The sequence below is a fragment of the Triturus cristatus genome, chromosome 5_1 (genome assembly GCF_964204655.1).
Source record: "Triturus cristatus chromosome 5_1, aTriCri1.1, whole genome shotgun sequence".
Lineage (NCBI taxonomy): Eukaryota > Metazoa > Chordata > Amphibia > Caudata > Salamandridae > Triturus > Triturus cristatus.
This window is the reverse complement of record NC_140587.1, coordinates 606,040,292-606,053,967: the sequence shown is the minus strand read 5'-3', so window position 1 is coordinate 606,053,967 and position 13,676 is coordinate 606,040,292. Positions and strand designations below refer to the sequence as shown.

The 13,676-nt window shown below is 43.3% G+C and overlaps 1 protein-coding gene across 1 annotated transcript in view; it reads left to right on the top strand.

The window, feature by feature from the left end:
* LOC146831261 (lectin-like) overlaps window positions 1-13,676 on the top strand; it is a 56,154-nt gene that overhangs the window by 41,402 nt on the left and 1,076 nt on the right. The window contains exon 5 of the mRNA XM_085605532.1: window positions 4,825-4,936. Within this exon, the coding sequence (XP_085461658.1) occupies window positions 4,825-4,936 (112 nt within the window). The remainder of the gene's footprint in view (window positions 1-4,824; window positions 4,937-13,676) is intronic.

Genomic DNA, 13,676 nt, shown 5'->3' with positions numbered 1-13,676 from the left:
TTCTAAGATGGAGTCTCTGTGGCTTAATCGAAGAGTATTCTACAAAGGGAAATGTTTAATTATGATGATTGGATCAAACAGGGTATCTTCTTCCCTTATCAGATGGAGCACTCTTTGTATCCAGTGACGTTTGTAGATCTTCAAACCAATTATAAGTTAGACAAAATCAAATTTTATAATTTTTTTAAAGTAAGAGCGGCAATAACTAAAGCCAAATTCCATAATGTGCCCCCATCCTTACCGATGTGTGTAGCACAGATCAATAAATTAGGCCACCAAGTATCACATATCTACAAACTTCTCCGCCCTAAATCCTCTAAACTCAATGATAATCTTGTCACTTTTTGGGATTCACACTCTACTGACCCAATACCTGACTCTTCATGGCCACAAGTGTGAAATTCGATAACAAGCAAGAACATATCCCCAGTATTATCTCAAACTAAATACTGGCTTTTGTACAAGGCATTTTGAACCCAGCTTGACTACATTCTCTGGGTATTCGTGATGATCCATTGTGTTTGGAATTGTAAAGAGAAAACTGGTGACTTAGCCCATCTTATTTTACATTGTAAAACTGTGTCGTCCTTTTGGGACAAGGTTTTTGGTTTTCTTTCCAAAATATTCAAATGTGAGCTAAAAGAGAGTTTTCTACACTAATTACAAGTTTTTTAATGGTTTTTTAATGTCTGATTTGTGTACTGAGACAGACAAAGCCCTTTTGTACCTTTTACTTCAGCAGTGAAGATTGTACTTAATATTTGGAAAGACACTCACAAGACTTCATATAAAGGATGGATGAGCTGGGTTACTCAACTTAGGGGGCAGACAATATAGCACTACAGAACTCTCTGTGGAACTCTCGTTTAGATAATTGCGGAACTCCTTGGACGTTTACTTTAATACACACAAACCTCCTTGATCAGGCATACTTCGGTTGTATTCTCGGTAATGTTACATTTATGATATTTGATGCTATGTTTGTCGCTATTTTTTGTATTTACAGTGAACTTTCCAACATTTGTATACTAATGCTATCAGTACCTCAATATAGGTTTCTCTTGCTGTTTATTATATATCTTTTTCTTTTTTTTCTTTCTTCTTCTTTTTTCTTCTTTCTTCTTCTCTCTTGGTTTTTTCCACCTTTCTATCTTTGGTTTACATGGTTTGGAATATTGATTTTAGTAGATTGCTAAATTGTATGCGATGATAATTTGGAACTTTAGCACAAATATTCAAGTTGTACATTACTCCAAACTTGTTATTTGTGGTTATTTTGGTATATTGTTGAAAATTTAATAAAGCCTTTGAAATAAAAAAAAAAGCCAAATATGACAAAAATCGACACTAAATTGAAAACAAGATTAACAAGCATTGGCATAGCCAATAGGTCTCGTCTTTGGGACCTTATAAGTGTTTAGTTATGCAGCACAATATCCTGTGGCATGGCTAAACACTTATAAGGTCCCAAAGGCAAGACCTATTGGCTATGCCAATGCTTGTTAAACAAGGCTTGTATGTTGGAACTTTAAAACTACGATACACTAAGTGCAATATCACTGCAAGGTTATTGCATACGGCTATATTTAATTTTATGTTGTATGTCAAGTATGTTTGCCTGCTGAGCTTATACGTCTTTTTATTGCAAATACGATTAATGGATGTAGGACTGCAAGGCTGAGTAACAACGCATGTATAATGTCTTATTCAATGCCTAAACTTATCAATGACTAAAGAGGCACTTTCCATTATAAGCAAGACCAACTGGCATTGCCAAGGCTTGTTATAACTGGGCCGCACATTATTTACCTACAATGGCTTGCAGCTATACACCTTATAATTAGAAGCTTGCTCCACGCTAGCAGATATGCATTAATTTCTGAGCTTTTGTTTTATAAATCTTTGTAATCTGTTGTGTTAACTTGGTTTGACTGAAAGAAACAAGCAGCGAAAGTTCCAGAACGTCGCAATGTATTAAGAATCCAAGAACAGGATAACAGGGCCTGACAGCAAGAGCGAGCACTTTACTGCATCTTTAAAATGTCATGGACAGCACCTTGCAAGTTGATCACTGTCTTTTGGACTCAAGACAAAACTCTGCAGAGGGATCTGACAAACTGTGGAAGGACATTTCAACCTCCTCTGGTTTAGATTACTTGGAAACTACTGTTCTACTTTTCATTTAGGTAACTGACCCTTATCCTGGAACCAGCAAAAGCCTAGCAGTGTACTGTTTCACAGTATGTGATCTGAAAAAAACACAAATCAATAGTTGTAAGCCTGCAGTGGTTCCCAAAACACATACCCCTTTTTTGGCTGCTGTCAGCTTTTTCTTCCCAATGAGAGTGGGCTTCACATCTGCGAGAAATCAGAACAGCGAGTTAGCAAAGAGAAATAGAACCATGTTAAATGGTTATCACTGAGCACATCTGCAGGCTGTTAGTAACACACTTGGGTAGGCATCGCACAGCTTATTTTCCCAGATCAGAAGCCAGTGTGCTGGTCACCCTTCGACATAACAAGCAGTGCGCTACAGCACATGACGACATGTCATAAAGGCTGCGATCTTGGACAGTGTGAGTTCAGCCATGGGCAGCAGACAGTGGTGGCAGTGCAGTGCATATCGATGGAAGAAGAGGGGTTTGTCTATCTCAACAGCAGTCATCTTACTCCCAGAACCACAAAAAGATTTGAAGGTATCAGCTCGATAGAAAGGCAGCAGCTCTAAAAGAAAAAAAAGGAAGCAACCTCCGTTGGAAGGGATGGCGGTTCAGAAGTTAAGTGGAGGGGGGGATATCGGCAGAGGGGAATAGGTATTGGGTTAGGCAGGAAACCCATACTGCAGTGAGCCTGGCAAAAGCACAGCGATCGCTGGAACTAACAACTAGCCTGATGAGGTAGGAATTTCAACGCAGATAAAAGCAACAAGCGTGCACGCCCGGCAAGTAGGGGGTGGAGGGGAGTGCAGCCAAGAGCTGGCAGCGTTTCCCTTGCTTGAACGAGCGCGATAATAGATAACACATGGTGCCACTCGCTCCCGCAAGGGAATCGCCCGACGTGCACGTGTTGCATTGAAAGCAATACAACGCGTGCACGTTTTGCCTGCAAAGTTGAATCAATTTCAAGAGTTCTCTTTCCTATGCAGTGCATGCGCGCTGTGTGGGCGAGACCTAAAAATGTTATTTTCCTCTCGATCTATCGGAGTGAGTTAGATAACCAAAAATAACATTATTGGCAAGAGGTGAAAAGCACAGATAGCGGTCTGAATGGTAATCAGAATTGTCAAACATTGCCATCTTGTGGCTTGAAATAGAACAACTCATTTAAATACTTGAAATGGGATGGTGCCAGGGTTCTCCAGCCTTTTCTGTAATGAGAGCAACTTCTGATCTGTAAAAAGCGTCATGAGCAACTGACCTTCCAACTTACTCTGTTCCACTGCATAGCTACCAAGGTTTCAGATTGCTCATGTGTGACATTTTCATAATTTCAGTGTAATAATGAGTGGCATTCAACGACTATGAGTGACACTTTCTCGCAAGCAAAACTAAGCAATAAACACGAGGAAACAAATATAAATATCAGAAATTAAACCCATTTGAGCAATGGGAAACTCTAAGAAGAGCTTAAAACTGCTGGAAAGTACCATAAATGGAAGGGTATTAGGGCCCTTGTAATTTGATAGTTGTTAAACAAATGTGTAACCATGATGTTAACAGTCTACAGGATTGGTGATGTGAGCACAAGCGGTAGGAAAACATATCTTCTAAAAAAAGCAAATATGAACTGTAGCATAAGGTACAAACATAGCTGAATTGCTGAATTCGATTACCTAGATGGTTTCATTTACATTCGGTAGCCGGGTCAACACGTCAAGGCCAGGGAGTGGGACCTGAGCTGATGGCTGTAGAGCAACATTAAATCGTGCCAAGACAGGTGAGCTGCTTTCCAAAAGTAGCCCTATAATGTGCAATATTTTCACCCAGTTATGACATTTCTTATCCAATATAAAACCCCATACTGGGACATGTAGTTTACCTTTTCTGTGCACTGTTGACTAAAAAGCCAGACCTTACTGAAGATGTTTGATACAACAGATTGGGCAATGATAAATAAAAGTTGCTTTAAAGACAAGATAAAAAAAGAGTTGCATAACTCTTGCGCCCCGTTGCGTGGTGCAAGGGCAACGCAACTGTTTGATGAAAATTCCCCAAAGTGGTCACCATTATGGTCAGGTGATTCTCAGAAACATATTGCTGGAAGTCTTGCAGACTGTCATGTCTTGACCTTCCTTATTTCATTTATTTTTGCTTGGGAAATATTCCAGTTATTTGCACTTAGCAGTAGAAAATACTACCTTTTGTCCTTCCTGCCCTTGTCTCTATTTTATTTCTAGTGCCTTCTCTCCAAATACCATCTCCATCTTCCATTTCACTCCAACATACTCACTTATGAAGAGACATTGGCAGAGGTCCTTTGTGTGCAAGCCCTTTATATGTAACAGATTAAACATTAACCGCTTTGTCTGAGGGCAGCATGGGGTTTTCTAGGATAGAACGCAGGTTCTGAATTGACTGCTAAATAGAACCATATTCCCTTAATTTGGTGCAATGATTGAGCCTTGTACGGGGAACAATGGGGCCACATTAAGTTAAGTTTAACTTTTATAAATAGCCAATAGGCTCATGTTGCTTCATTCTCTTTTGATATTGTAACTGCAAACATTTCTGCTTTAGAGAGATTTCAAAGAAGGACATCCCTAAATAAGTACAAATACATATCTGATTCCAGTAAATGTGTGTTTTCAATCTCCTTTGTCTGCAGGATAGGACCTTCATGTGGACGGATGGCTCTCAGTGGAACTTCCAGGCATGGTATAGCGGAGAACCCAACAACTTCGGTGGGCGGGAGCCCTGTGCGATATTCAACTTTGGAAGTAAGTGAAAACTCCTAAGCATTAGCACTCAGCAACTGCCCAGATTATAGTTCTGTATACTGTCTATCTACTATTTAGGAGCTGATTCAGCTTGATGTGTAGTGTACGTTCTGTCAAGCCTCTCAAGCTGGATGTTTGCGCTATATTGCTTGTTGCAGGTGTTATTTCCAAAAGTCCTAACAAAGGCCTCCCTTGCCAGGCCAGGTTTCCTTCCTTCTGGATTTTGCAGCACACTGTAACTGTTATCTCAATGTCTGTCTCCTCGCAACTCCCTCACAACCCCCAGAAAGTGCTGGTCTAGATTTCTTTACAGAAGTGGAGAAGGCAAAGAAATGCACAAGAATGGGGGTGTGCGGTCCCTATGGGTAGAGGGGCCACACCCCTCCACATTTCGCCCCTCGTGAACAGTGTCTGTGAGGCTGAACAAAAGTCAACCTGAAAGACACTGTTCACTTTCAGTTCAGGCAGCCAGGAGCCAGACATGCGCATTTAACGCAGGCCCCTGGCTGCCTGAACTGAACTTTGCTGGGCTGAGAACGTCACAGCTCCGGTGGTCGTGACGTTCTCAGCTCAGCAAAGGTTGCTGAGGCCCTCCCCTCAGTGACGAGGGGTAGTGTCACTGGTTGCCTCGCGCCTGGGCACTTCGGGCCCGATTCACAGAATTAACTTAAGACAAAGTCCTAAACTTAGTACCATTTTGGTATTCACAGAATGCACTTACTACTTCTGGTATTCACAGAATGACCGTACTACTTTTGCGATTCACAGAATAAACTTACTACTTTTGCTATTCACAGAATGGATTTACGACTACTAACTTTACGTCTGCGCTCGGGCCGGAAATTCCGGCCCGGAGGCGGAGCTTCCGGCCCGGACGCGGGGCTTCTGGCCCGGAGGCGGAGCTTCCGGCCCGGAGGTGGGGATTCCGGCCTGTGGCGGAGATTTAACCATGGCCAAAATCTCCACCTCTGGGCCGGAAGCTCCGCCTCCGGCCCGGAAGCCCCGCCTCCGGCACGGAAGCTCCGGGCCGGAATTTCCGGCCCGAGTGCGGACGTAAAGTTAGTAGTCATAAATCCATTCTGTGAATAGCAAAAGTAGTAAGTTTATTCTGTGAATCGCAAAAGTAGTACGTTCATTCTGTGAATACCAGAAGTAGTAAGTGCATTCTGTGAATACCGAAATGGTACTAAGTTTAGGATTTTGTCTTAAGTTTGTTCTGTGAATCGGGCCCTTCAGTTTTAAGCCCTGAAGTGCCCAGGATCGAGTGTCAATAAGTGAAACTTCATCACAGAGTGGGGTGGGGTCAGTAGTGTCTCACTGACCCCATCCCACTCTGTGATGATGTTGGGACTGCTGCCTTCCCTCATTGGCTGACCTTTAGGTCAGCCAATGAGGGAAGGCAGCAGTCTCAACCCTTCTGAATCGCTGAGGCAGCGCAGAGATGGCTGAAGGTAAGTGTGTTTTATTTTTGAATTGTTCGTTGTGCGTGCGTGCATGTATGAATATTTGGGAAAGTGTTGTGAATCAATGTGTTTGTGCGTGTGTGTGTGTCCCGTCCGCCCCCTCCCTCCAAAGTGTACCGGCTGCCATTGGATGAGTGTCACCTGACACCTAACCATATGGTGTCAGTCAGCTGTGCACCTAACTGGAGCACCAGATGTGGATTGAAACAATGCTGGATGTCAGCAATAATACTAGAAAAATAGCCTTCTACAGATAGTATTGTCAATGCCACCTTGGTCCCCTTATCACTATGGAGCAAGGCCTCCACTACACAGCTTCTACTCTCCTGGTGTATCCAATGCTCACATGAATCCATAGGTACACCTTCATGTTTACCATTGACACTCATTTGGCACTTTGTGGAGCCCTACTGGCCACCTGGCAAAACTGAGTGGAGCAAGACTGAACAGAGCCATTACAGGAGGGTCCTTTGAAGCAGCTGTTTTCATTCTGAGCGCGGAAAAGTTGAGAGAGTGCTCAAGTATTGAACACTGTGTTGCCTAATCACATCACTGCATTATCCAAGCTCAATTCCAGATTTTACGAGTAGGCCCTGTCAAATGTGACAATTATTGAATTTGATAAAAATCCGAAACGAGGTGTTCGGGATTTATTGGATGCAATAGTTAATACTTAGTCTCCATTTTCGGAGAGTAACATGCAACTTATGGTGCCCACTGCAGAAAAAAACTGCATGTCCCAGTACATACTGAACCTGTGCCCATTGTCATATTCTGACAGGTTTGAGCTGCTGCAGTGTAACAAAGGGTGCAATCTTTTTTGCATCTGGTAGTTCCCTGGTGTGGTAAGCATCTTAATTGCTATCCGTGTACAAAAAGGTGTTTGCGCAAGGGTTGCAATTTAATGGGCTATTTATATAATCAGGGTCAATATGTTATAACAACAAATGATCATATTTTATTCACATACAAAACAGCTCATTTTGTCCAATTCAGAATGTTATATAGCCATCTAACTGCGATTCACTCATTATTTTTACACCATATAGCATCTGCTCTAATATGCAGCCACCTCACACTTATAAAAAGATGCTCCCCCACCCAGGCCCACAGGAGCCAATTCCATGAACATTATTTCATTTAGGGCCTCATTTATGAAAAATTGTGCATCGCTGCATGAAAATAACGATGCAACACTTTTCAGCGCGCCCTCCTTGTGACACCTTGGATGCACCGTATTTACCGTACAGCGCTCCATATAACAACGATTTACAGATTCGTCAGTATTCCTGATGTATCTGTAGGCGCAAAAGTGGCACATTGCTGGGGTGTGTCTGAAAACAGATGCAACTCCAACAATGTGTCTTAAATGGCCTTTGTTAGTCTTATGCCTGCTGTGAGGCAAGCACATAAATTTGATGCACTAGCGTCCTAGAAGCATCACAGGGAAACCTCATAGTTTTCACTGCGACACTTCTACAAGCCTTTTTTGCGATGGAATGCCTACCCTGCATACATTATACCTGAAGCAGGTATAATATAGCAAAGGGGTTTACAAAGTGAAGCATCTGCTTAGTAGCATCACTTTGTAAATATGTCGCAGTGTGGCGCATATTTTACGCTGCCGGTGCATCACAAAAAGTGCCGCATCGGCGGTGCAAAGGGCTCATTAATAAGCCCCTTAGTACCTAAACCTTATGCTGGTATATAACTAGGTTCAATGTTGGAATGGTCCATTGGGTACTCTGGCTCTTCCACATTTCTTCTCACCCACATAGCCTACTTTAATTATTCTTTTCTCACTTACACTAATTGTATTCAGTTACTTACATCTGCCCTTCAGTCACAATCACCATTCCCTCCTGTGATTTCTCCTGCTTTTTATTTTGTTCTAACCCCTTGCTCTCTGTCTCTCATCAACATCCATTGATTTATGTTCCGTTTCTATTATAGCTAACTGAATCTAAGGATTCTTTCACCTTCTTTCTGTTTGGAAAAAAATTTCTAAATACAAGAGAGTCAGCCTCTTCAGCCAAAAGGGACAGTGGAGGTAAAACAATTAAGCAAAACAAATTCCCTTTTGTGCTAGAAACCTGTAAATGTCCATTAGTAATCCTAGAAGTATGCACTGAAAAGCTTACACTATTGTGCCACAATAGTCAATATTACCAGTTAACACCTGTCTTCTATTCTTATTCAATATTATTTAATCAAATGAATATTTAAAATGTCTTACAAAATATAAATATATGGACATACATTTGAACATTCATAAAAACCTACATAAAAAGACAGGATTTGCCTGGACTCTTAGTGTATTAAATAATTCCACTCTGTATTGTGTGTCCTATTTGCAGAGACTCATTGCAGATTAAGAAAATGTAATTAATAACAAAAAATTTGAAAATGTAGGACTTGTGATAGAATTTTTAAAGAATTAGAATTTTTTTATTAATTATTTTTTTTTAATCTGCAATGATGTTTTTAATAATTGATGTGTGATGTACAAATTGTGATGATATTAAGAAAGGAGGATTTGCTGATGAGTCTCTGCAAATTGGATGCAATACTGAGTAGACGGTCTCTCTCCTCCCAATATGACTTGCACTTGGAACCGCAGTTTTTTTTGCAAAACACACAGACAGGCAAGGGAAGCCCTTCACTCAGCTTAGGCATAAGGACCTCTCATATTCTCATACACAAACCCCCCCCTTACACCATGTCACATGCCGCTATGATGGGTAATAGTTCTGTTAGTTACACCCAACCATTCCTACCCATCCCCTTTGGTGATCTGCACAGTTACTTGACAGCCTGCTGCACCATGCCAGCCAGTGATATTCACTACCCATGCCAGTTCCACACAGCCAACCCGAAACGCCACCCTCTATGCTTTAAATACTCAGTTTCACATGTCAGGAGTCTTAATGTCCCCAACAAACGACAAGCCCTGTTGTCGATGTTTAGGGAAATGGGCTGCGACATATGCCTCCAACAAGAAATGCACCTCTACTGAAAGACTGGAGACAGCTAAAATCATACTCGTTTGACTAACAATAATTTTCATCAGGCCCCTGTAAGAAAGCCAGTGTGGCTATACTCCTCGCTTCCAAGTTCCATGGACAGGTGCTGCAGACCCAAGCCGAAGTTACGGGCAGACTCCGGGTGTTACGACTTACCCTCTTAACATACACCTTTATGATTGCTATGATTTACACACCTAATAAACAACAGGAACGTTTCCTCTTCCGGTCCCTTAATCATGTTCCGCCATCCCCTGATGCAGACATTACAATATGGAGAGACTTTAATATGGTCTTTAATAATTACCTTGAAAGATCGACCCATAGACTGGGATAGTTATGAACTTGGAGGAGTTGGCGTTTGAGAGGTGGGCCTCATAGATGTCTGGGCAGGTTCACCACCCCACAACGAGAGAGTACTCTACCTTTTCTGCACCCCATCTATGTTATACGTGCGCTGCACAGACTACTCTTTTCTATCCTCCCGCCTTGGGGCAGCAAATGCTGTCATTGATACCAGTGACTCTGCCCTTCTTGACCATGCTCCCATTATGCTGCTGTTACACACTCATGGGGCCCAACTGCCGATAAAACATGGCGCCTCAACCACACCCTCCTCTTTCACTCATCTAAAATCAAAGAAGTGAATGAGGTGATGTGCCACCACTTTCAGGTGTACAACTCCCCCAACACTCCAATCGCAATACTATGGCACATCTTAAAGGCAGTGGAGCAAGGTTCCTTCATAGCCATATCAACTAAACGGGACGGGACTAGGAAGGACAAGAGGACTGCCCTTGAAACCCAGGTGTAACTACTCGAGGAGGCACATAATCGAACCAGCACCATAGAGTGCACCACCATTTGACCCTGGCCTGTAAGCAATTCAGGGCTCTTGACGTACTGAGCTGAGTTAGCCCTCCTCACACTAAACAGAGATTTTGCATCAGCAGTAATAAGGCGGGACAACTCTTTGCACGTAAGCTACAAGCAGAGGCACACAAACATAGACTTCAGGGGATATATATACTCAAACAGGCTCTGTAGCCCACACTTACCACGACATAGTACAAGCATTCAAACATTTTTATACTGACCTCTACACCGCAGAGAAAATGGACCCACGGGCCACATGTTCATATTATGTATTGATCCTTCTTTTAATCTTTTTATGGCACTAGGCACTTTAATGGACTTAATTGTCTAAATAAAGTATATTTGTTTTGATTTGACATCCTCAATATCTCTTCCCCGCGTACACTGTCCATCTCCCTACGGCAGAAGCACACTCCGAAAAGGCAGATATACAGGTGGGCGAGGTACTTGCCACCATTGTCTGACCACAGGTGGGTATGGTGCCCAGCATAGATGGGTTCACAGCAGATTTTTACACAGACTTTGGCACCGAACTAGCCCCACTGCTGGAACCCTTAGGCAACTCATTTAGGGAGACGGGTGCGAGAGGGTCTAATCACAGTGATTGCGAAGCCTGGGAGTATCAGACAAGATGCCTTTCCTACCTCCCGATATCCTTGCTTAACATGTATGCCAAGCCCTTCTCTTCACAAGTATACTGGCCGCACACCTCAATCCCTATATACAGGGCTTTATTGACCCAGATCAAACCAGGTTGATTCCAGAATGAAGCTTTAGTGACAACATCAAACAACTGATGCATCTCATTGACAATGTGTCCCGCTCTCACACACCAGCGCTCCTCCTTTTGATCGATGCAGAAAAAACATTCAATCGAGTGCAGTTGCCCTACCGTTGGCAAGTGTTGTGATCCAAGGGGGGGGGGCCTCCCGCCTGGTCAACGATCGCGCTGGGCCTAACTCGCGCACAGCGGTAAATAAAGGGCACACACTCTGCATGTAATTGTGGCACAGACTGCCTCGCGGCTCCGCCCGTGTTTATTTTATATGCGCGCTCACGCCTACGACGTGAGCGCAAGGGTGGTCTTGGTTTAGCGCGCCAGCGGCAAACGCTGGTGCGCTGACCATCGCAGCAAGTATTGGCCACTGTGGCTCAAGGCACCATATTCCACACATGTGAATCATCTGCATAGTCGAGGTGTTTATCATTATCAAGTTACCATCATCTTTTTCTACAAACATGCATCTATGTACTTATTTCTGCACTATCACATGTATTTGTTGGCTTGTAAGAACCTTCAATTTCTTTACACTTACATGGTCATTTAGACCTATGCAGTTTTCTGTCTGGTATTTGCCCCATATTAGAGTTGTTGCCTACTGAGAAATGAGATAAAATTGCTTGTAATTTGTGTTGGAACACACATGCACTAATAACATATGCAAAATGTCCATCAATACTAGGGGTGGATGGAATTTTGTATTTCACCGGCGGAAGTAGGGGAATTTAGTAATTCCACATTACTCTTTTAACTGCTAATAAACTAATAAATTCTGCCACTTCACCGGCAAACTTATGCAGCACTGCGAGTCTTTGTCACTTGCTCCCTCAATCCCGCCTCTCTCTCTTTCTTTGCTTTCCGGTCTCTTAAACTCTTTCTCTCCTGTCCTCCCACAATCTCTCTTTTACATTTTCTCTTTCTTTCTCTTTCTATTTTCTCTAACTCTTTTCTTACTTGAGGAGTGGAAAGGAATTCCCCCATGGGTAGTTGCAGTGTTTGAAGGTAATCACATCCATGGTAGAGAGGGGGTTCTGGTGCCTTTAAAACAACACACCTTTGTGTGCAGTTGTTGGGTGTCATTACATACATTTCATTGTGCAGGTGCTAGCTAGGATAAAGCTAATGCTAGCTAGGATAAGGCGGGTGCTACCTTGGACAAGGCTGGTGCTAGCTAGGACTAGCTAGGATGAGGCAAGCGCTATCTAGGGTGATGTAGGTGCCAGCTTCACCCATTAAGTGTGCCCCTTGCTGCCCATCCCCTCCTACCCAGTATTTGAGCTGTTGGTGCTGCCAGGGAGGATGCTTCACAGGTGGGTGAGGGAGACGTGGGGGCATCAAGAAGTATGCACATCACGAAATCCAGATGACGATCAGAGACCGGGGTTTTCTGAAGGACTGGCGACACTCCAACAGATAGTGTTCCCAGATCACACATGAGTGAAATAATGGGGACCGGTTGCTGCCAAACAGTTGTTATGGCAACCAATGCAGTGAGTGTCACTTACAGGGCTTCTCATTAACCAGTGCTTAGATCTGAAGCTCATGCACACCGAATGTGTAGCTACCACACCCGGTGTCCCTCGAGGGAGGGGAGGCCCCTGGGGGCCCCAGCCAGTTTATTTTACTGCCAACTCACTACGATGCTGTTGTTTGGTCCATGCCCACCCGAAATGCCACACTAGCTGCCCATGGGCATTGCACAGCCCCTTAAGGGCACCGACTATCTGTGAGGAGCACATTGGGCGCTGATATCCAACACTCCTAGGCACAGGAAGGTCCCCCACAAGTATGGTTCTCATCCGGCTTTAAGGTCCACAGATTAGCCTGTTCTGAATGCCGAAGACTTCCTTCCAGACAGGTATCAGGCAGAGTCCCACAGGTCAAGGGGAGGCTCAGTCACATGTCAGAGTGGCACCTGACAACAACCAGTTCAGGCCAAAACTGCTCTATATTTGACCGCACCATGGTGCAGAGCAGCAGTACTAGAGGCAGCAGTGCCCATGGGTCGTCCATCTTGCTCTCGGCCACCAGTGGGTATCCATTTGTAATTTAGATTTGTACATTGTGTAAAATAGTGTAATTCGAAATCCTTATTAGGAATGTTTCATTGTTCCAAAGTTAGTGGAGAGTACCATCAGCATTCCATAGCACCAAATGCCCCACTCTGTCCAGCTGTGGAATCCCGCAGAATTTTTGTGTAATTCTGGAGAATTCGGCAGAGCAAATCTCTACGAGTTCCTCCCAGGCCTAATGAATACTAGTATATGCGTTGTTCGCCATATTTTGCTACCATCTGAATATTGAATGCAAAAGTTTGTCAAGCACTTAGGGAGCAAGGGTAATTTGCATCTTGGTATTTTTACACTTGATCTTACATATACCATTAGGCATAATCCTCCTAAATTTGCAAATGGATTAATCTATTGAGCAATTTGCACATGTATTGTATTTTAATTGCAGTTATATAGTACTTACCACTCCTGATGAGGTACAGAACTGCTGTACGTCAGGAGCAAGCCACTCTGGAATCCAACGCTCGCGGTTATTGGTGTCATTGGGATCAGTCTTGTGCTCTCAATGAGGCCATTATGGGCATT